The sequence below is a fragment of the Vanacampus margaritifer genome, chromosome 11 (genome assembly GCF_051991255.1).
Source record: "Vanacampus margaritifer isolate UIUO_Vmar chromosome 11, RoL_Vmar_1.0, whole genome shotgun sequence".
In the NCBI taxonomy this organism is placed as follows: domain Eukaryota; kingdom Metazoa; phylum Chordata; class Actinopteri; order Syngnathiformes; family Syngnathidae; genus Vanacampus; species Vanacampus margaritifer.
In genome coordinates this window covers 6,352,963-6,375,875 of record NC_135442.1, presented here as the reverse complement: position 1 = coordinate 6,375,875, position 22,913 = coordinate 6,352,963, and the positions used below count along the sequence as shown (strand labels likewise).

Genomic DNA, 22,913 nt, shown 5'->3' with positions numbered 1-22,913 from the left:
GAGGAGGTTAAAAAAACGAAAAACAAACAAACCGAGAAATTACTCAACTGGGATGTCGGCGCTTTGTGTTGTGTCAAAATGAAAGCCGCAGAGATTCCTGACAAAGCGCATGTTTAAGCAAAATGGCATTCATTGAAATGTCTCCTTCCGTAATCACTCTGACATTCCAAATCAGACACTTGAGTAGCAGTGACGCCCGGGAGCGGGGGTCACCTGTACGCGGCATTAGCGAATTAGCCGCTATCTAACCCAGACCTGCTGTGGTGTGCTGACACTAATCCCGGGCCCGCTCGGAGAGCCCTGTCTGTGTTACATTATCATGTCTAATCCCCGTAATCTTCCCAGCCGCGAAGCTAAATGCTATTCCACCTCCGTCACTTACCTCGTAGCCCTCTAATAACACTAATGAGGGGCCGGGGCCCCTAGTGGTGGAGGGTGTAATCAGCGGTCCCACTGTGCAGCCACCCACTCAGCCTCGCGGGCACTGGAATTAATGTAATTCATGGCCTGGGGCGGCAAGCGAATCAAACATATGTTCGACAAATCAGGGTTTGTGTATTTTCACGTCAGCGCTAACTTTGCACGTCTATTTGAGTCATTGCGAGACGTTTGTGACGAGCTGACCTGCGTTATTGCAAGCGCCACAGGAATACGTCGGGCTGTCGACAAAGAATCGGAGGAAGGGATGAGAGGTGGAAAAAGCCCCCCCCCCCCTGCATTAAAAATGGCACTTTATCCACCAAAGCGGGATTTCGGCGTAATTACCTGCACCCGCCGGCATCGCGCGCAGGCTTACCTTGTTTACACTGCGCGTCTCGCAGCCTGGCTGTCTCCCTGCGAGGCTTCGTCACACCGTCTTTGTCTCTCTTCGCGTCTTTCACGTGTCTGTCTCGGCTGTCGGGGCCGACCTTGAAACGAGAGGCGTAAACACACCCGAAGGAGCCATGTCAGTGAAGGCCCGGGGGGGGGGCGGCTTGGAAGGAAAGGGGGTGTCGTGATGCGCCGCAAGCGGAATCAAGCCCTCGCAACCTAGAAATCTACTCATGTATACGCCACATTCGTTTATTTACACTTTAGCAGGCGTACTGTACGAGTGCCACCTATTATTGTGCTTTGCGATGTTAATGAAATGCTAATACAGTTGCGCTCCCTCCTAGCAAACAGCCACACACCGACTTAGAAAAAAAAAACAGCACATAGACTTCCTCTCATATTTAATTTTATCTTTGAATAAAAAAAGGTATAGGAAAGTATTAATCTGCTTAACATTTCTAAGTACATCCTCCAAAGGATTTTGCTTTTTTAATCTTACATATGCTCTGCAGAGTTACTGGCAAAAACTGTACATTTCCCTCATTTCATCCTTTCAACATCAAATGGTGAGCAGCAAAAATTGGATCAGACTTCAAAGAGTGTGATGTGCTCCAAGTCACGGAGTGGCTCTTCTATTTCACATATTGAATCCGAGCAGGATATCAAAGTGCTACCAAAGAACCCCAGGTCTTTACTAAAAAAGGGCTCTAACATCTGTAGAAAGAGGAGCGCAAAGACAAATCACCTCGGGGGGGAGAGCGAGCATTTATTCTCAGCCGTGAATTTCCAGCTTTTTGATTCTCTCGCTCCCGTACCACCCTGTCTTCTCTGCTAAGATGGAGGCTGAAGCGCGAGAACTCTTTTTTTTTTTTTTTTTTTTGTCTCAAGGACTCAAAACATTTCCAAAGGAATAATCTGCAGCTTTAAAGAGGAGTGCTGTTTGAGATAGACGGCTAAAAGCAGAGGGCTAAAGTCAACCAATTTCTCATTTGATAGATATTTCCGTACTCACATTTGCCTTATGTAGGTTCTTCGGGCTCTGAGACCTGTGAAAGCGAGGAACATTTTTAGGCGACAGGAACAGAAATGAAAATATTTTAAAACACATAATGCAGGCAGCGCAAATAATGGAGGGCCATCTTGATTTAAAATAGCTCAAGTTTATTATGTAAATCTGCTAAAACATCAGTAATTAAAATATGTATCAAACATTTTGAAAGAGGTGTATAATATAACAATATCAAACATTCACACTCACGTTCATTTCGTTAAGTGTGGAAATATATACAGTAAAAGCATTGGGATTTATCACTTTATACATCACTGTCTCATTGGTATTCGTAAACCGCTAATTTGGCCAGGATCAACTATCAGTGGCTATCTAACATTCCCGTGGGTTGTTAATAATTTAGCATGGCAAAGACGGATTTGATTTAAAGTATGATTGGTCATCAGATGAGGATAAAGACAAGGAGAGAAGCCTCGAGATGCCTTTGCAAAACTCCAAGTGAGTTCATGTCATCGACATATTAGCAGACACTCGCCCCACATGCTAACACGGCTAACAAGTACACATTCACCGCTACAATTGGCTTCATTTTGCATTTCCAAACTCTTTTCTTTAACTTTTGTTTGTCATGAAGCACCCACAAAATGACTCGCTCAATGAAAGTGAAACAGCAAAACAAGTTTCTTTTGTTTAATTGTTCTTTTTGTGTAATGTTGACGCTGACTGTTTAGAAAGTTAGCATGTTGTGCTAACAGCTTTATCCGCGGCTAATGCTGCTGTTTGTTGCTATTGTTGGTGGAGCCAAATAACTGACTAAATAATCAAATAAATTATAACTTGTTGCTTTTTACTGTTAACTGATAATGATAACAATAAAAATGGCGTTTCTAGAAATGTTGTACAAAAGCAATAGCACACTAAAGGGCGCAATGTTGTACTGTGTATAGCGCACTTCTTTTTGTTGCTCACGTTAGCTTTGTTGCTATTCTGCAGGTGTACCTAATGTTGTGGCCAGGCCAGTGAATGTGTACGCAAAAGCAGACGAAGAACAGCACGTAAGGTGAGAATCAAACTCCCCGCAGGGGGAAAAAACGGGCCAGATCATGTCAAAGTAAATCTATATGGAGAGATTCCAGCGCTGATTAAACAGAATTGTTAAGTGGAGGTTTGAAGTATGTCTCACCAAGGAATATGATTGTAAACACGGAGAGAAAAATCCCCGATGAGCCTCTGCTTGGTTGAAGGATGCAAGCTGCATAACACTTTCAGATGTGTAAATCAAGAATTGGGGAGTTTAGGAGATGCTCGGAGTTGGCCAAAAGTCATATAAGATTGCAGTGTTAAATGCAATTTTCTTTCAGATTTAAAACCTTTTGGTGTTTCTTTGTTAGATACATTCCTATCAAGTTAACGACTACCATTTGTCCAGATGGGGGTTAGAAAGTTAAAAAGGTCTACCTTCCTGCTTTTGCGCTTACTTCCTGACTGGCCTGCCCATGTGCTGGATAAACACAAAAACTCAATCTGGTACATCTGGAGAACAGCACGGTGCTTAAAGCCCTATTTGTGGCCGGTGGAAAGATATTTATCGCATTTGTAAAAGTGCAAGAGGAGGAGCGCGGGGGAGGAGCCGTCTGATGGGCTTGAAACAACAGCGCATTAGAAAGCAAAGGCAGGCAGTGAAAGTACTTTTTGCTCTATATACGCCCTCTCCAACTTTACTATGAGTCTTATTTTTTTTTTAGCGCAGCATGCACACGTAGGAAACGAAAGCCTCAAGGAGGAGGATGTAGAGGCTCACCCCATATGGTCCTCCGTGGTGGTCTTCCCTCCAGCCTCGGGGTTACATCTGCGCCTCTGAGGTCCGCAGTCCTGACGTACGCGATGGCCCCTGTATGCTGCACGGGAGATGAAGTTCAGATATGTCCTCACTAGGGGTGTCAGAATGAGTGTGTTACATCAAAAGTCAGCAGTAATCATTTTAATAATAATGTACAGTATATATTTGCGGGGGATTGGGGTCAGGTTGTATTTTACAATTTTAAAAATGTGCAGAATTTCACCAGTTACTTCATGTTAAAGATTAGATAGCTCTTAATATGAAAAGAAAAATGCTGTCACCGTCTTACAAATGCAATTATGCCATCTAGTGGCAGAAACATGACCTCAACACAAGTCAATGTCACACTCGTTTTTTTACAGTATAGTACATTTCTTTAATATTTAACTAAATGTTACGAATTATTATAAAATTACTGTATCAATGACTAAAAGATGCAACCATATTTCTATTAGTTTAACATTTTTTTCCACTTATGTTAACAAGACTAGGAAAACTTTTATTGAAAAAAAATGTAGTGTACATTTTATAGTACATTTAGAATAGATATAAAATTTTCAATTAATTCTGAGCTAACTATTAAAGTCATGCGATTAACTGTGATTAGAAATTTTAATCGCCTGACAAAAAGCTAAAGCTTTAAAATGCTAGTCTTGCAAATCTCTAACGTTTTTCCTTCAAGGTTTCTTTAACTGAAAATATTGCGTTTGTAGTTTTGCTATGATGAAAATTTGTTGATGGAAAATATGCGATTCTTCCAATATGTCACACGGCAAAAACAATACTTTAAAATCTTGGAGGGAGTTGACGAGTGACGGATTACATTTGTCAATCGAGGTTCTAAATACGTCACGTGCGCTTTGACGCAAATACTTGAAAAACAGGTGAGTAGCGTTGGTCTACCAAATTCGTTTTCAAAATGGAAGGGGAAAACGCACAGCAAAAAAAATAATAATAATAATAAAAAATAAAATGAATGCAGAACGTTTTAACAAGCCATTCTGATGTTAGGCATCATTCGAGCATTTCAAGGCTTCAAAACATCAACCAGGAATTTCCAAAGGGGACTGAACTTCACAAGCACGAGTTGCTCACTTTGAAAGGTCAGAAACTGTTGTTCCCAAAATTTATGAAGCATTCCTATCAATTTGGTCGGAACATGGCACAGGCTAAAAAGCCAAACGATGAAGGTGGAGAGTTCATCAAAACATGCAAAAGAGAGCTGGCGAATTCGGGCATGGGACGGGAGCAAATTTTTTTTGTTTGTTTTACCTTAACTGCTTTGTATTTGTCTTGTAAAATTATAAACATAGAAAAATGAGAACTGGACTACATTGTTGGAACACGTTTGTATTTTACATGAATCTAATCGATGGGTGAGTGTGCCCCCTGAAGGGGCCCCTTACCGAGATCTGAGGGGCCACAAGGCTCATGTATTTGAAAGGCATCTGTTTATTTTCCGAATGCAAATGCAGCCCACCTCAAAGGCTCTAAGCTGCAGAGAACACACCATGCGAATGTGTTGGAGTGTCGTGCCGGGGGGGGGGGGGGGGGGCCTGAGGCCCCACTTATGTCAGGTTCAGGTTCTCCAAATAACCCTAGCCCCCCCTCCCTCCCCCCTCGGACGACGCCAGCGGCCACACACAAGCGCGGGGCGGCGGCGGCAGAGAGGCTTTTCCTAACACCGCAATCCTGTTTATCCTTTCTGCAGTCGTATTTACAAGCGTGTTAATGGACGGCTTTCAACAAAAGGTGCGCGCGGGCTACCGAGGCGCTCCGTGTGCCAGATGAGGGGAAGCCCTTAGAGAAGGAGGCCAAACAAAGCCAGATCTCCTCCCCCCTGCCCTCCTCCAGCCTGCCCCTTTTTTGGCACCCGCTCTTGTCTTCCACAGAGGAGGAGGAGGGCGAGGAGGGGGAGCAGGAAGGTTAATGTGGCCACTTTGATCTCTGTCAAGGCACAGTGAGTAAGAATTAATTTACATTTCAGATGAAAAGGTTGACAGTATAAAAAGGCATCTTGTTTCTGGTATGCGCGGGCCCGTGTAATAGGCGAGGAATTTGAGAGAGGAAGTGGCAAGGAAACAGAAGGGATAAGCCCCTCTCTCGCCTTTACTGGGAAAGAGATGAAAGGAAAGACTTGATCTCAGTATGCACTGTTCCTCGGAAACGTGGGGACCAAATGCTGCTGCCCAAAAACTTTCACAAGAATTGCTGGATGCATTATTAATTAATTAGGACTTTTTCCGAGGATACTCAAGAGATCAAAAACCGGGTTAACAAAGATTTTTTTTTTTTTTTTTGCAAACCGTCACACCCACTTTTTTTGCCCCCCTACTTGAAAATGTATGAAAAAGTCCATTTCCAGCGGACACCGGGACCGTGAGAAATTCCAAAGTGGGAAAAACTTTTTTTTTTTTTTACCTGACTGGATACGAACTGCTGCCTCTTCCCGTTCTTTTTTAATTTGTTTGAGGTTCCGCCGTGCGACGAAGCCCCTCCATGCTGGCGAGAAACAAAAAGATTGCGTGTTTGTGTGAAACCTATAGTAGGCGCGCGCACACACACAAAACACAAGATCCCACTTCAAAACAACGGATCAAGCAGGTGGCCCAGGGATGGATCCCTCTGAACGCTCTGAAGTCTTATTGTCTCCTCTGAAGCGTTGCTCTTGACCCGCCAAGGTCAAGCTGCGGCTATCAAATGTATCCCATTCATGGCTTATCAGTAAATAATGCAGTGGGGAGTTAGTCCTGAACGGAGAACCTGGATGCATAGATTCACTTACTTAGGACCAAAAATGCAAAAATAAATGAATGAAATAAAAACGGTTGTATAAAATACATAATTGCAAAATTAAATACAAAATAATAAATATTAATGGAAACAAAAACAACAATATATGTATAAATAAATAAAAGTAAAAAATAAAAATAAATACAAAAATAAATATATAAATATAATTCAATTAAATTAAACTATCTTGCCAAAGTCATCACTTGCGACTTGAGTTGCTTGACAACTTTTACACAAGTTCCTGTAAACAACAAGGTCCATTGTTTCTTTCGCGTCTATGAATTCCCCCTTGCTGTGGAACGAGCAGAGTCCGACATAGACTGACATCACTTGATCGACCAATAGGTGAATAGTTCAACCCTAGACACACTTAGGAACGCCCCCTCATTTGAACAACATTTTATGATGCATTTCACGCTGACAGCGTTTAAATATGAGAGCAGGGCGTTCTTATTCATTGATTGACTTGAATTTTATATATATATATATATATATATATATATATATATATATAGACAAATTTTTTGTGTATTTATTTTCACATTTAGTTTTATTTTTGTAATCTTTTTTTATTATAGTATTTTTTTTTTTACTTTTAATTATTTATGTATATACAAGAATATATTTTTGTTGCTTTTATTTCTATTTCTTTTTATCTTTAATTTTTGAATAACATTTTTTATATTGGTTTTTATTTTCACTTTTATTCATTTTTACATTTTTCTTTTTGGGCATTTTGGCATTTTTGGTTCTCCATTCCTGAGTGTCTCTCAATGCACAAATGATACAAATTGGTCTCATAGGATTAATTAGTCACAAATATCTATTATTTTCTTTTCAGAATCAGAATCATCTTCCTGCAAAAAAACGTACCATACAATTCTACCCTTCTCATGACCACAATAAGATGAGCGTACCTGACTGGATGACAGTAGCGCAGTTGTTCCTCTTCTCCTTCCCCTTTCTGTAACGCCGTACCCCGAGCCAGCCTTTGGTGTAGGCTTGCATGACCACCACCCGAGCTATTACCTCCCTCAGCAGCAGGTTCAGCTGCTCCACATGGTAGTACCTGAGAAACACCTGACAAGACGGGACGACGCCAATGCAATCATTTCATCTTTGGTCCAAAATAACGGATGGTCAAAAAAAGATCACTTTACCCTCGTCCTTCCCAGCACCCAGTCTTCCAGTTTGGCTCGCTCCAGTATGGCGGCTGCATTCTCTTTACTCGTTTCTGGCATTTGGTGAGCTCGGAATGCAAGGTAGTAATATCTATAAGAGAAGACCAAATTTTGGGATTTGCCAATCACACTAACTGCGACTCACTTTCTCTTGTATTTGTTTGTGGCCCCGCCCCCATTTGTTCGAGATATGTCTCCATTTAATATATAGAAATCCATCAAGGCTGCATATTTTGAGAATCTCCTATTCACTTTGAAAGAGATTATAACATTTTTAATACCTAATTTCATATATCAACTATTGTTACGCATTATGAACATTTTAATTCTTCATATTAACCTATAAGACATATTTTGTGTCCTGAGCAGAGCAGATGATGTCGACCTCGTATGGTCTGGCCTTAAGCTGGGTCATATTATTTAGTCTAAAAAAGTTCTTTCTCAGCGTTTTGTGCGAAAGCACATTTAGCCCTTGAACCAGAATTTGTCTCAAAAACATCCACCTGACCTGTTTACGCCATCTGCTCACGGAAAAGTACCAGACAGTATGTTTAGTCTATAAATGAAAAGGAGGAGGTCTTTTTAACTATAAGAAGCTATTGTACACGTAGAAGGACACATTTGACGCACTGAAATTCCACGTTCTTTAACTGTTTGACTGCCAAAAACGTTAAATAACGTTTAGTAAAATCCGAGGGAGGAGTGCCAAAGACGTTAAAAGACGTTTGTTTCAAAACAGAGGTGAAACTAACCATTTTCTATTGTTGATTACTGAAAAACGGAATAAGGTAGAAACAAACTCTTTTTTTCTGATGAAAGATGAGAGTCCAATCTTTCATTTGGTAGTATGTGTGTTCCCATAGTCCAAACACAACATTTTCTGTGGACCTTGAAAGATCAGTCAAAATGCTTAAATCGGCTGGCACCCACGGCATCCCTTTTCTGAAAACGTCTGGCAGTCAAAGAGTTAAGTGAAGAATCAGAAGCTGTTGTATGTCCAGAGACTCTCTGTTTTTATTAAATCATTTTTGCAAAAGGTGTATTTTTCTTGCATCAAACCTATCCTAATTTTTGGAACACGCAAAGAGGACAAAATTTCTTTTATTCCTCTTCAAATTGGTGACCCCGACGTAAAACGACGGTTTGTGGCGGTGCGTTCACAGGCGAATGGAACTCTCGGCCACATTAATCAAGGTAAGTGGACACTTTATCCACGTTTTAGGAGTTCTGTTTGCCTGAGAACGCTGCGGCTGATAAATTCGTCTTGCAAAATTATATTGAGGATGGAATTTGTGTAAGAAAAATAGTGATAAATTTTGAAATCGTGTAGTTGGACGCGAAGTCCTCTTCAACTTCATAGAAGTTTATTTTAAGTTATTTTTTCCCCACATCACTGTGCATCCAACTGCTAGCCAAGCCCTCATTCTACTGATCCTCTTGTTCGCGTTTACCAAATACCAGCACGGGATAAATGGCACTAAAGTGTGACATGAAAGACTAGTACGTACTTCATCTCTTCAGTTTCGGTTTTTGCTGGGAAACAACAATGGCGGAGCAAACTTCTTTGAATGACGCCCCTACGCCTGAGCCTTCATTTTCGTATTCCTGTTGATACCTCCTCGTACGTCTTTGATGATAAATACAAAGCACCGCTCACAACATCAGACGGGCCTTTGAAAATGGGAGGACGCGTTTAAATCAGGTTTGATTCAAAAGTGGAGGTTAGCCGTTCGGACTGTCTGCATGACTCAGATAGGATAAAGTGGATACGTTGGTTTCATTCACGTGTGAAGGGAAAATGGTGGGATTACAGGTGAGAAAAAAAGATGTCCTTTGACCTCCGCTGTCTTAAGCAACTTGGATCTGATGCAATTCAAAATCAGAAGGATAGTTTCGAAATCAACAACTCACATTGGGGGAAAAAAAAGAAAAAAAAGTATAAAAAAATATATAACCCTTAAAAATTGGAATATTACAACTAAGAGAGTAGGACATCATTATATGGCATTTATAAATATTTAACACAATTTTCCTGCTTTGCCAAAAAAAAATGTAGCACTTCAGGGCCAATTCCTTTGTAAGGACTCCAATGGGTTCCTGTGGACTAAAAGTAGGGCACGCAAAACACACATGGTCAAAAATGAAGTGCACGATTTTAAGTCTCCCTAAAGCACACACTAAGCAATCATCTCAATTTGTCTTTTTTCCTCCCCAAACGCATTACGAGTCTTGTTAATTAAATTTCATATCATCTCAGAAGACTAGAAAATTGGAGGTGGCTGGAACACTTTACAAAAGGAGAAATTATTAAAATATTGCATCATTTCATTTTCCTCCCCCATAGGGTCACACCTAAGTATATGGGTCCATTTATTATTTAATAGTTCAAAGTATAATATCTCTTTTAAAGTGGAAGTCAACATTAAACATTTCTTGACAAATAATAAGTTATATGTGACCTCACTAGTCTAAACATTACATTCGGATTAATGTTGCATTTGTGCAATATGAGTTAAGCAACGAAATCCAGCCGTTTTTGTCCATCTTAGGGGGCGGCCATTTTGCCACTTGCTGTCGCGTGAAGATGACATCACAGTTGCTCAGGTCCCAGGTAACAACCAATCACAGCTCAGCTTCAGAGGTTTATAAAAACGTCTGGATTTTGCTGCTTAACTCATATTCCGCTAACACAATATTAACCAACATTCCATATTTAGGCTTGTGGGGCTGCATGAAACATATTATTGACAAAAATATATATTTTTTGGGGGGTTGACTTCCCCTTTAATGAGACTCTAATGTTTGATTTTATTTATCTGTTTTGGGTGCTAGCTGGGTGACAAATGTGCTCATCTAGAACTGTTCTTTGTGCCCCCACAAGTCTAAAAACATTTTTTCCACTTTTGTTAACAAGAGTATGAAAACTTAGAATTTTTTTTATTGTACATTTAGAACAGATATAAAATGTAGGATTAATCGTGAGTTAACTATTAAAGTCATGCGATTAATTACAATTAAAAAAAATGTATCGCCTGACGCGATTTAAAAAAGAAAAGAAAAGATTATTTAAAAGTTAGGCGCATCAGGCGATTGAAATTTCTAATCGTAATTAATTGCATGACTTCACAAGTTAACTCACAATTAATCACAAATTTTATATCTGGTCTAAATGTACAATAAAAAAAATTCTAGGTTTTCATACTCTTGTTAACAAAAATGGAAACAAATGTTAAACTAATAGAAATAGTTCAAATGAATATTTGACGTCTATAACCGTCAATGGCAGTGAATGAGTTAATATTGTGTTCATGAAATAAGAATTAAGCAGATTAATCCACCAATTTTCATCCGTCTCAGGGGGCTGACCTTTTATCCAGCACTAAAACTGACGTCAAAGTGCCCTCGGGCTCGCATTGCGAACGTCACGTGACCAAACATCTTGTGTGCATTTGGTGAGTCTTACCTGCTGACAAACTCTGCAAAGGGGATGCGGTGCGAGTAGCCCTGTCGGCGGATGTTGACCGTCTCCAGGATGCCCGTGTAGCGCAGCTGCACCATCACCCTCTCCTTGCAGAAGCAGAGCGCGCGCCTGTCGTCGTTGGGCTTGATGCAGCGGACAAAGTGCGGCTGACCCACCACCATCTTAGATAGCAAATCCATTAGCGAGTACTGTAAAAAAAAAATAATAATAAAAAAGATCACAACAGTCATCAACATCATCAACCACAGTGCTAAGATCAGTTGAATGACAACAGAGGACATGTTGACAGTATTGTCATTCACATTCGACCAAAATACTAAATAATACAATATTTTTGTTTTGTTTTCCATTGGTTCTTTGTTGTTGTTGTTGTTTCTGACTGGCTGGTCACAAACTTTGTGCTGAAGGGATGATCACCCGTGTCACACACACATCTGCTAGCTCGTGTCTGCTTATCCAAACATCTGTGAGCAGGATGACGCAAATCGTGAAACTTGGGGGGGAGCCAAAGCCCGTCAAGTTTTTTTTTTTGGAGTGAGGAAGGGTATTTTATTTTATTTCTACCTTTACACAGGTGTGGGAAAAAAAGTGGATCCCATCCAAAATGTCTACAAACTATGCGACATTACAAGAAATACATCCAAATTAAACTTTCTTGGTCACTTGCCAAAATAACAGAAAAGTTGAAGAAGTTGATAGCCATTTGCTAGTTAGCATTGGACTTGTGTTCGGGGGAAAAAAAGAAGCAGCTAAATTAGGTAGCAAGATGAGGCAATAACCTCCTTGAGGCTGATCAAGTGGTGCCAAATCACTACTTTTGTCTAAACGAAGCTCCTCAACTCATTTCAACCAATTTGATGGCACCAAGATGCTACAAAATGGTAGCAAGGTAGCACTTTTTTTTGTAGGAATGAGTCTCCTCAACTCACTTCAACATAACTACGTGGAATCAAGATCCTGCGAGATGGCATCAAAACAATTATTTGTACTGAACAAAGTTCATTAATTCATTTTCAACATGGCTCCTGAGATGGACGATAGGGTTTTATTCCATGAACTAGAATGATTTGTCTCCGTTTTAGCGAGCAGTGGTGCGGATTGGAGCTCTTGTAATCAATCATGTTACATCATGTGGAAAGGCTGCCTGCTTAACTGAACATCTCTACGGTGTGCATCACGTAAGGAAAAAGAACCTACACGGAAATAGGAGGCCACGGTCTGTCTCCTCATGTTGGTGGTTTCCTCTGGGTGACGTATCATCTCCATCGTGTCCACCTGAACGCAAACATGTACAGTGAGCACTGCGTATTGATTTGAAGTTTGAGTTTGAGCTGAACCAGCCTGCCTGCCTTGAAATCACCTGCTGTTTATTTTCAAATTTTTTAATTTTTTTCCGGAGAGCTCAGTATTGTTCATTCGGTAATTTTACCGATTTGACATGTCATCATCATTGCTCTCCTTTTTTTTTTTATTGTTTTTTTTCCCTTTTTTTTCTCTGCTGTTTATTTTCAAATTATTATTTTTTTTTTCTGGAGAGCTCAGTATTGTTCGTTCGGTAATTTTACCGATTTGACATGTCATCATCATTGCTCTCCTTTTTTTTTTTTTTTTCCTTTTTTTTCTCTGCTGTTTATTTTCTAAATTTTTGATTTTTTTCTGGAGAGCTCAGTATTGTTCATTCGGTAATTTTACTGATTTGACATGTCATCATCATTGCTCTCCTTTTTTTTTTATTGTTTTTTTTCTCTGCTGTTTATTTTCTAAATTTTTTATTTTTTTCTGGAGAGCTCAGTATTGTTCGTTCGGTAATTTTACCGATTTGACATGTCATCATCATTGCTCTCCTTTTTTTTTTTTTTTTCCTTTTTTTTCTCTGCTGTTTATTTTCTAAATTTTTGATTTTTTTCTGGAGAGCTCAGTATTGTTCATTCGGTAATTTTACTGATTTGACATGTCATCATCATTGCTCTCCTTTTTTTTTTATTGTTTTTTTTCTCTGCTGTTTATTTTCTAAATTTTTTATTTTTTTCTGGAGAGCTCAGTATTGTTCGTTCGGTAATTTTACCGATTTGACATGTCATCATCATTGCTCTCCTTTTTTTTTTTTTTTTTTTCCTTTTTTTTCTCTGCTGTTTATTTTCTAAATTTTTGATTTTTTTCTGGAGAGCTCAGTATTGTTCATTCGGTAATTTTACCGATTTGACATGTCATCATCATTGCTCTCCTTTTTTTTTTATTGTTTTTTTTCTCTGCTGTTTATTTTCTAAATTTTTTATTTTTTTCTGGAGAGCTCAGTATTGTTCATTCGGTAATTTTACCGATTTGACATGTCATCATCATTGCTCTCCTTTTTTTTTTTCTTGTTTTTTTTCCTTTTTTTTCTCTGCTGTTTATTTTCTAAATTTTTTATTTTTTTCTGGAGAGCTCAGTATTGTTCATTCGGTAATTTTACCGATTTGACATGTCATCATCATTGCTCTCCTTTTTTTTTATTGTTTTTTTTTCCTTTTTTTTTCTCTGCTGTTTATTTTCTAAATTTTTTTTTTTTTTTCCGGAGAGCTCAGTATTGTTCATTCGGTAATTTTACCGATTTGACATGTCATCATCATTGCTCTCCTTTTTTTTTTATTGTTTTTTTTCTCTGCTGTTTATTTTCTAAATTTTTTATTTTTTTCTGGAGAGCTCAGTATTGTTCATTCGGTAATTTTACCGATTTGACATGTCATCATCATTGCTCTCCTTTTTTTTTTTCTTGTTTTTTTTCCTTTTTTTTCTCTGCTGTTTATTTTCTAAATTTTTTATTTTTTTCTGGAGAGCTCAGTATTGTTCATTCGGTAATTTTACCGATTTGACATGTCATCATCATTGCTCTCCTTTTTTTTTATTGTTTTCTTTTCCTTTTTTTTTCTCTGCTGTTTATTTTCTAATTTTTTTTTTTTTTTCTGGAGAGCTCAGTATTGTTCATTCGGTAATTTTACCGATTTGACATGTCATCATCATTGCTCCCCTTTTTTTTTTTATTGTTTTTTTTTCCTTTTTTTTCTCTGCTGTTTATTTTCTATTTTTTTTTTTTTTCTGGAGAGCTCAGTATTGTTCATTCGGTAATTTTACCGATTTGACATGTCATCATCATTGCTCTCCTTTTTTTATTGTTTTTTTTCATTTTTTTTCTCTGCTGTTTATTTTCTAAATTTTTTATTTTTTTCTGGAGAGCTCAGTATTGTTCATTCGGTAATTTTACCGATTTGACATGTCATCATCATTGCTCTCCTTTTTTATTTTTTATTTTTTTTCTTCCTTTTTTTTCTCTGCTGTTTATTTTCTAAATTTTTTATTTTTTTCCGGAGAGCTCAGTATTGTTCATTCGGTAATTTTACCGATTTGACATGTCATCATCATTGCTCTCCTTTTTTTTTTTTTATTGTTTTTTTTCCTTTTTTTTCTCTGCTGTTTATTTTCTAAATTTTTTATTTTTTTCTGGAGAGCTCAGTATTGTTCATTCGGTAATTTTACCGATTTGACATGTCATCATCATTGCTCTCCTTTTTTTTTTTTTATTGTTTTTTTTTCCTTTTTTTTCTCTGCTGTTTATTTTCTATTTTTTTTTTTTTCTGGAGAGCTCAGTATTGTTCATTCGGTAATTTTACCGATTTGACATGTCATCATCATTGCTCTCCTTTTTTTATTGTTTTTTTTTCATTTTTTTTCTCTGCTGTTTATTTTCTAAATTTTTTATTTTTTTCTGGAGAGCTCAGTATTGTTCATTCGGTAATTTTACCGATTTGACATGTCATCATCATTGCTCTCCTTTTTTATTTTTTATTTTTTTTCTTCCTTTTTTTTCTCTGCTGTTTATTTTCTAAATTTTTTATTTTTTTCCGGAGAGCTCAGTATTGTTCATTCGGTAATTTTACCGATTTGACATGTCATCATCATTGCTCTCCTTTTTTTTTTTTATTGTTTTTTTTCCTTTTTTTTCTCTGCTGTTTATTTTCTAATTTTTTTTTTTTTCTGGAGAGCTCAGTATTGTTCATTCGGTAATTTTACCGATTTGACATGTCATCATCATTGCTCTCCTTTTTTTATTGTTTTTTTTCATTTTTTTTCTCTGCTGTTTATTTTCTAAATTTTTTATTTTTTTCAGGAGAGCTCAGTATTGTTCATTCGGTAATTTTACCGATTTGACATGTCATCATCATTGCTCTCCTTTTTTATTTTTTATTTTTTTTCTTCCTTTTTTTTCTCTGCTGTTTATTTTCTAAATTTTTTATTTTTTTCCGGAGAGCTCAGTATTGTTCATTCGGTAATTTTACCGATTTGACATGTCATCATCATTGCTCTCCTTTTTTTTTTTTTATTGTTTTTTTTTCCTTTTTTCTCTCTCTGCTGTTTATTTCCAATACCGACGTGGACGGTGGGGACATAAAGGTATCATTACAGCAGCTCCAAATGGCCCAGTTGGGAACGCACAGCTGTACCAAGTGTGGCGTCTGTATAACACGGGCCCATAAACAATTAAAGCTAACAATCTAGAGAATAAGCGGGCGCTGCTGTGGGGCACGAGAGAATTGCCGAGCAGCCCGAATAATGAGACTAGCCATCACGAGGCGCACAGCCATCCCGACGACGGATTAACGAGGACACAATATAAGCGTTCTAATGGCTTTGGCAGTTCATGGCTTCATCAAAATTAATGAAGCAATAGATATTTTATGGTAAGCCTACGTGGTAAAGTGCATATCTTAATACTTTAGTTCAACAGAGAAAGAAAGGTACGTCGGGAAAAAGCGACATGAGCGCGGGACGCCTTTGAGAATTTCTGATCATTGCCAAGTACAAAGGCCCGACTTGCAGTTAAAATAGCTTAACAAGCCTCGCTTGACTTTATTCCGCTTGTTCTGGTGACTTGTTGTAACTGTCACTTCCTCTCAACTTTGCTCCCAAACTTTGATTGCGAACATGATGGCGTACATATTACATCAGTGCCGCTGACTATTAAAATGTCTTTTCTTGTTTCCGGAATATCTGAGAAGGTTCCTTGCCAGAAGACAAATTGTGATTGAAGTGTGCAACTGGATCAGATTTTCAAGTTAGAGAAACATAGTTCAAGTTTGGATGACAGCGAAGTTGAAGAACGTGAATTCGAAACGCACGTTTGGTATCGTACGCGATTTTTCACAATAAGTGAAGGATGTCAAAATAACAGATCAATAATGGATCAGCATTGGTGGAAATATGACTATAGGCTATGATAGACTGTAGACATGACGTTCCCCTCAAAGTCTTACCTTCAAGAGGTATTTGGGAGACTTTGAGTACAGGAAACATGCAAAGAAAGAGAAAAACAAGTTTAAAGAAACATTCTCAAAAAAATGAGATGAAGTGCTTTTTAAAAGGTAAGTCAACCCTAAACATTTCTTGACAATAATATGTTATATGTGATCTCACTAGTCTAAACATGACATTCTGATTGATATTACATTTGTGAAATATGAGTTATCAAGCAAAATCCAGCCATTTTTATCCATCTCTGGGGGGCGGCCATTTTGCCACTTGCTGTCGACTGAAGATCAGGCAACGACCAATCGCAGCTCACCTGTTCTCTGAAGCTGAGCTGTGATTGGTTGTTACCTGAGACTTGAGCAACTGTGATGTTACTTTCAGTCGACAAAATGGCCGCCTTCTGATATTGATTAAAAACTGCTGGATTTTGCATCTTAACTCATATTCCACTAACGCAATATTAACCAAAATACTACATAGATTTAGACTAGTTGGGCTGCAGAGAACAGATTATTGTCAATATTTTTGGGGGGAGGGGTTGACTTAAAAGGGGAAATGTGCATTCAGATGTTTTTATTTCTCTTCAACTTTAGATAGAACACTTTCAAGTCATTTGTCCAGTTGCAAATGAGTTGAAATGGAAAGTGACGGGTGATGAAAAGCGGTGAAATCCGAAGGGATGTGTTGTTAAACCAACAACCACCTTGATGCTGCAATCCCACAATTTAAAGAGGTTGAAAATGTCGCTCTCCCGTTTTGTGACCACAAGTGGAACATCAACTGCAGGAGGGTGTTTATTGTCGACCACAATAACAAACTACACTAAGGTTCTACCCCCAAACCCTAAAGGCTTTTCTCACTAGAATTTAATAGGATTCCATATGAGAGGCAACACTCTGTAATTAGAAGAAAATAGACATACTGTATGCTGTGATTTTTTTTTTTTTTTAAATAATATGCCCCAGTATGTTTCAGAACATCACCATTTGAAGTATCACTGACTTGAGGAAAATTGATTTAAAAGTACAAAACAGTGACCCTCAGTTTAGAATAGGTGAAAATCCTCAATATAGAGAGGTTATGCAATTTTATTTCATTTTTATTTTAATTATTTAAAAAAATATATATTTATTTTTTATTTAATTTTAATCTTTTATTATTTTTTTTTAATAAAATATTTTAACCTTTTCTACATACTTTGAACACATTTAAATTACTAAAATACTTTTTAAACACACTGTAAACTTATTTAAATGCACATAAGAAAACAACTAAATGCAAGCATAAAATGTATAGAAAAGATCTGCTTTTAACAGGCGGGGGCTCTTGTGGTGTGTGCCGCGAGTGTCTAGGCGTGAAATGTGGCCGGCAGCAGCTCCTGTGTGAGCATGCTCCTTAAATTTGTGTTTTAAAAGTTCTCCCGGCGTTCAATAAACAGCTGAAAAGTGCATCGGTGACTATGGCTCTCCTTTCCCACATGCAGCAGCATCAGAGTAAGTAGTCAAACTGCAGGACTGCTTATCTTTGACTTCTATAGACGTCTACGGCAGTGAATGAGTTTTTAAAGAAAATATGAAGATGTGGGCGGGGTGCAAATGAGAAAATATATATTTTTTTAAATGATAGCGATTATAAAACTAACATGAAGATACAACATGAAAACGCCTTTGAAATCATGTCAACATTTCAGAAGTGATATGTTGAGGGTTTATTTATCCCAGTAAAGAAATTGAGAACATTCTCATATGCAATATATGGAGTGAATGTTCGCTTATTTGTGCACTGCTATTGGTTGGCAACCAGTCAAGGGGTCTACCCTGCCTCTTGCCCAAAGTCCGCTGTAAAAAGTTGCAGCTTACTTGTGACCCTAATAGGGGTACAAAAATGGATGAGAAAGTGAGTTTCCCAAGGAACACAACGAAAAAAAAAGTACATTAGATTTAAGAGATCATAACTGCTAAGAGACAGAGGTTGAAAGTATGCTTTGGACCACCGATTAAGGCACGTTGACTCTCTAATTTGGGCAAACCAAAGTTTCCTTAAGTGGCCATAAACATCAGAAAAGTTGCAAAACTCCTTTTAGGCTACTCGCACGAACTGCCAGATGGCGATGCTGCCTCACCACAAGCAAGAGAACAAAACATAACAGGGTAGTCTATTAATGTGGCTACGCTTCACAGCACTGTTGTTGTTGTTTTTTTTTTTTTTTTTATAGTGCTGCGTATGGCAGCAATGCCTGTGAGCAACTCATAAAAAGCATAACACTCTCATATGCGACACGTTGGGGCGTCAGGAGTCTCACCTTGGTGCGTCCCGAGCTGAGCTGCGGCGGCAGAGATCGAGAGGCGGCGTTCACTCGGGCTCGGGCCGTGGCCAGATTCCCTGTCCAAAACAAAACATGATTAGTCGTATCATCATATTTTGTTAAATGAGGAACATTGGCTGGAGTAAATAAAATCCCCCAAAAACAAAACAACATTTTCAGTCGTCAGTAATATGCTTTGCCACAGTTAACTTCCAGAAAATATCCTTTGGCCATAAACTTACTTTATCTATTTTACAAAAACAACAAGAAAAGGAGTCAATTATGCTTTCATGTATTGGGATTAATTGTCAATATAGAGTTTCTAGAATTCCAGTTTTTATTTCTTTTTTTTTAAGCCGTCCCCCCCCAAATAAATAAATAAATAAATAAAATGTCTAGCGCCAAACTTTTTTTTTTTATGTGTTTAGTGTGAGGAAACCAAAAATACTAAATTCTTATTATATATCCCTGCAATGTCTCACTTAGCTTAGCATTAGCATGTTGTTAACAAATGACTACTTCCTTTGTGCTGCCACCATATCACAGATTTTAAAGTGATTTATTTATTATTATTATTTTTTTGAGACAAGTCCAAATTGAAAGTTGTGAAGCGCCAGTAATGGTCGTCATTTGTGCAGATTCATTTGGTAGCGCTAACGCATTATTAAGCTAGCTTGCCAACCGCCAATAAAAACCGCAGAAGAAGAACAAAGCAAGGCCAAAAGGTAAATACTTTCTGCTCACTTTTGTATAAAGAGAAAATGTTATTAATACTGTGTGCTTTTTAACAGCACATTATTTTTGAGTGCATTTTTTTCTTACCAAATAACATGAGAAAAAAAATCATTTTCATTCATTTCGTTCAGTTTGATGGGGAAAGATGACTTAGAAGACTTACCAATGCGGTCACAGAACGAATTAAGAGCGTGTACCTGAATGCACCACTGTATTTAGCATTAACTTGAAACAATACCCTTTTGATTCTCTCTGACGGTGTCAAAATTGAGCATTATTATCCTAAAGGCCGACATCCTGTACTGGATTTCATTTGATCCTGTAGCTGTACCTAATGCAATGTCCCTTGAGTGTCTGTCTCTTCATGGATGTGTACTTGCACTCCGGCATGTTGTTAAAATGACAATTCCAAAAGAGGCTGAATGCAGTTAAGAAACGCAGCTGCGCGCACAACAAGAGCGGATATTATGAAGGCAGCATATGCACGACAGTCTCAACCTTTCAAAGTTTCTGCACAAGATGTCCAAATGTTTTCCCTGGCTATATCTTCACAGGCTAAACTGTGATTAATAGCAGTGAAAAGCAGCCTTTGAAGCAGGATTGTGGCATCAAAGTCCTAATCCATGGGTGGCAGGATTTTTATAATGAGTGGGAAGTATCTTAACACATTTCAAAGGGTTTACTCCATGAATAAACAATAGCTGCACAGATGTGCCGCACACACCTTTGGAGAAAAAAAAAAAAGGTTTACACACACACACACACACACACACACACACACACACACACACACACAGGAAGCAGCATTCCACAAGCATCCGCGTATGGTGATGAGGAAAACCTTTGTAAGTTTTGGAACACGAAACATAAGTGACAGGGCAACAATTGCCCAAACGCACGCGGTGAGCTTCTTTTGTATTTGCGACGCATCTCAAGTACAGATTGGCGGCAAATGTTGAAAGACTGGATCAGTGCCTGCTCCTCAATCCGAGATTGTATGACAAATGTCAATCAAATACAGATATTACGATCACATTAGAGTGGATCAGGTTGTTTTGATACCAAACACACGCAGACGGCACACGCCAACAAGGCCATACAACGGAAGTGAGCGCACTTGAAAAGGGAATCAAACAGTCTTTTAAGCTTGCAAACAGTGCCCGCTCCGACATTCATTATCTGCTGACTGTGTATTTATTCATCCTTATCAGTTTATGCCACTTCAGCTCCCGATGACGTTTTTTTCATTTCGGCCATTGAAAAGATGCTCTCGTAATATGAAAATAAGTTCTACGTTCTAACAAAGCATTCATCCATTATCAGTACCTCTGAAGTCAAACGGCCTCAAGATTTCTGGCAAAAAAAGGCCTTAAAACAGACTTCAAAAACAACCACAGCAGGAGCTAAGTGCTGCAAATAGATTTAAATCAAACACAAGATATAAAACAATTCAAACAATAAAGCGCTAAAACAACTGCAGTCTCGTGCCGAGTTAAAAGCCGAAGGATAAAAATGGCTGTTAAGATGAGGCCTATTATTATTTTCCTAACCCACTCGCTGGGTAGCTGTAAATTGAGATGAGCAGATTGGGCTACTTTCACTCAAGTTAGGGTTAAATATTTCGATCCAGCAAATTGGATTGAAGCTTGGATTTGGCTGAAACAGCTGAAACTGGTTGGCCATTTTAGATCATTTTGTTGTGTAGTAAAAGTTAAAGTCAATTTAAAGTAATAGTCTTAGAAATTGTTGGTGGCAATCTTGATGGATGAGTGGCTAACCGCCGACACTGATGGGCAGCCCAACCACAGAAAATTTTGTATTTTGGGTCAGGAAGGGCATCCAGTGTAAAACACACAAAAACAGAAAAACTGCACCAAACATACCAATGCAACTGACTTCCTGTGGCGAGCCCTGACAGGGGAAAGTTGCTCCTTAACTTTAAAAAATGTTGGAAATAAAATTTGGATCCATTTTAACCAAAGCTATACTGATAACCTGCTAACCCATTACTTGGTAGCTTTAACCCATCAGCATAGGTAGTTTTTTTTTTTTTTACCCATTGTATCACACTCTAAAAACAGTTGGGCCCAAAAAAAAAAACAACTATTTGGGTCACAAAAGGACCGATTCAATGTGTCAATTTCACCCAACACGCTGGGTTATTTTACACAAAGACACCCCCTTCCCCCAAAAAAAGAAGGGGGGGGGATGTACAAAACAAGATGCCAAAAATTGGGTAATCTTGTACAAAATAACCCAAAAGTTTTTGGCTTATTCATTTCATCACAACAATACACACAAAGGGGGCAGACGGAAAGCCTAAAACAATTTCAAAGCTTGCCTATTCATTTACTTGGGTTATTCATTTTAACCCAGCATGTAGGGTCAGATTTGACCCAACATGAATAATGCACAAATCTACCTTCTTTTTTTATCTTTTTTTTTTTACCCAAATAGTTGAAGTAGTCATTTGTATAGTGAAATTAATAACCCAAAATGTAGGTCAAATTGACCCAAGTTATAATCTGTTTGTGAGCCTGAATTGGGTTATTTTTGACCCAACTCTTTTTAGACTGCAGCATGACTCTGTCCCTTTTGGACCCACTGCTGGGTTAGCTATTTCACCCAATCCGGGTTACAAATAACCCAGTGGTTTGGAGAGTGTAATGAATGAGAGGTCATCTAGTGTCCCAGAACAGATTGCGTTCAACCTTAGAGTGTAAATACTGGTGAAATTAGTCATGTGTTCAGATCGGATTAAACAATCAGAGACACATGCAAAAAAAAAAAAAAGAAGGGAAAAAAGAAGAAGAAGAGGAGCGGGTTAACTGTGTCGGATATATTCGCAACACACGGGGCAGGGAGGGCCCCGCTCCAATTAGCCCAGAGTAAAGCTGCTTGGATTAATTGGAGTGGGTCTTGTGCAAATGAAGCGCGCTCTCCCCTCTCCCCATTAGCGCTGCTGGGCCAGATCATCTGAGCACATTTGTCATGATGAATTAGCGGCTGCGGGTGGAACGGGCTCACCAAGTGTCACTGCGCTTTCACGCCTCTCACTTTGGTGACACCATCAAGGCGAGATGAAGGGGGCTGCGCAGCCGCCGCACTAACTCCAACGGTGGTACCTAAGCCTTGACAAATGGACACTCGCGCGCGCGTTCTCGCAGTATTCCTCGGCGGGTCGCATTAATTCATTCTTGCTAGCGGGTTTCCTATCCCCTCCTGACGAGATGATTAGAGCGGCGGGTTAATAGTCGGCATCCTCAAAGATGTCTGCCTCCTGAGACATGAAACCCAGGGAGCACCTGTGATGTCCGGCTTGAATGAAGACCTTCTCATTTAGATCCAGACGGGAACTTTTTCTAATGAGGTGGATTATTAGAATTCAAACACAGACGAGCCTGAAAAAGGGAAGAATTGTCCTTTGACAGTGGGGAAAAGGGGGTTCTTGAAGTATCTAATAATGAAGATAA

The 22,913-nt window shown here is 38.6% G+C and overlaps 1 protein-coding gene across 8 annotated transcripts in view; it reads right to left on the bottom strand.

Annotated features, from left to right (window-relative positions):
• The window catches only part of myo3b (myosin IIIB), a 90,855-nt gene that overhangs the window by 24,328 nt on the left and 43,614 nt on the right, over nucleotides 1-22,913 (bottom strand). For 5 of the 8 annotated variants that reach the window (XM_077579755.1, XM_077579760.1, XM_077579754.1 and 2 more), the window contains 10 exons: nucleotides 18,703-18,782; nucleotides 16,406-16,426; nucleotides 12,315-12,392; nucleotides 11,100-11,305; nucleotides 7,616-7,727; nucleotides 7,373-7,535; nucleotides 6,084-6,164; nucleotides 3,624-3,753; nucleotides 1,826-1,859; nucleotides 797-908 (listed from right to left, as the gene is read on the bottom strand). In XM_077579755.1, coding sequence (XP_077435881.1) covers nucleotides 797-908; nucleotides 1,826-1,859; nucleotides 3,624-3,753; nucleotides 6,084-6,164; nucleotides 7,373-7,535; nucleotides 7,616-7,727; nucleotides 11,100-11,305; nucleotides 12,315-12,392; nucleotides 16,406-16,426; nucleotides 18,703-18,782 — 1,017 coding nt within the window. The remainder of the gene's footprint in view (nucleotides 1-796; nucleotides 909-1,825; nucleotides 1,860-3,623; nucleotides 3,754-6,083; nucleotides 6,165-7,372; nucleotides 7,536-7,615; nucleotides 7,728-11,099; nucleotides 11,306-12,314; nucleotides 12,393-16,405; nucleotides 16,427-18,702; nucleotides 18,783-22,913) is intronic. The other 3 variants (XM_077579757.1, XM_077579759.1, XM_077579758.1) reach the window with 2 other exon arrangements.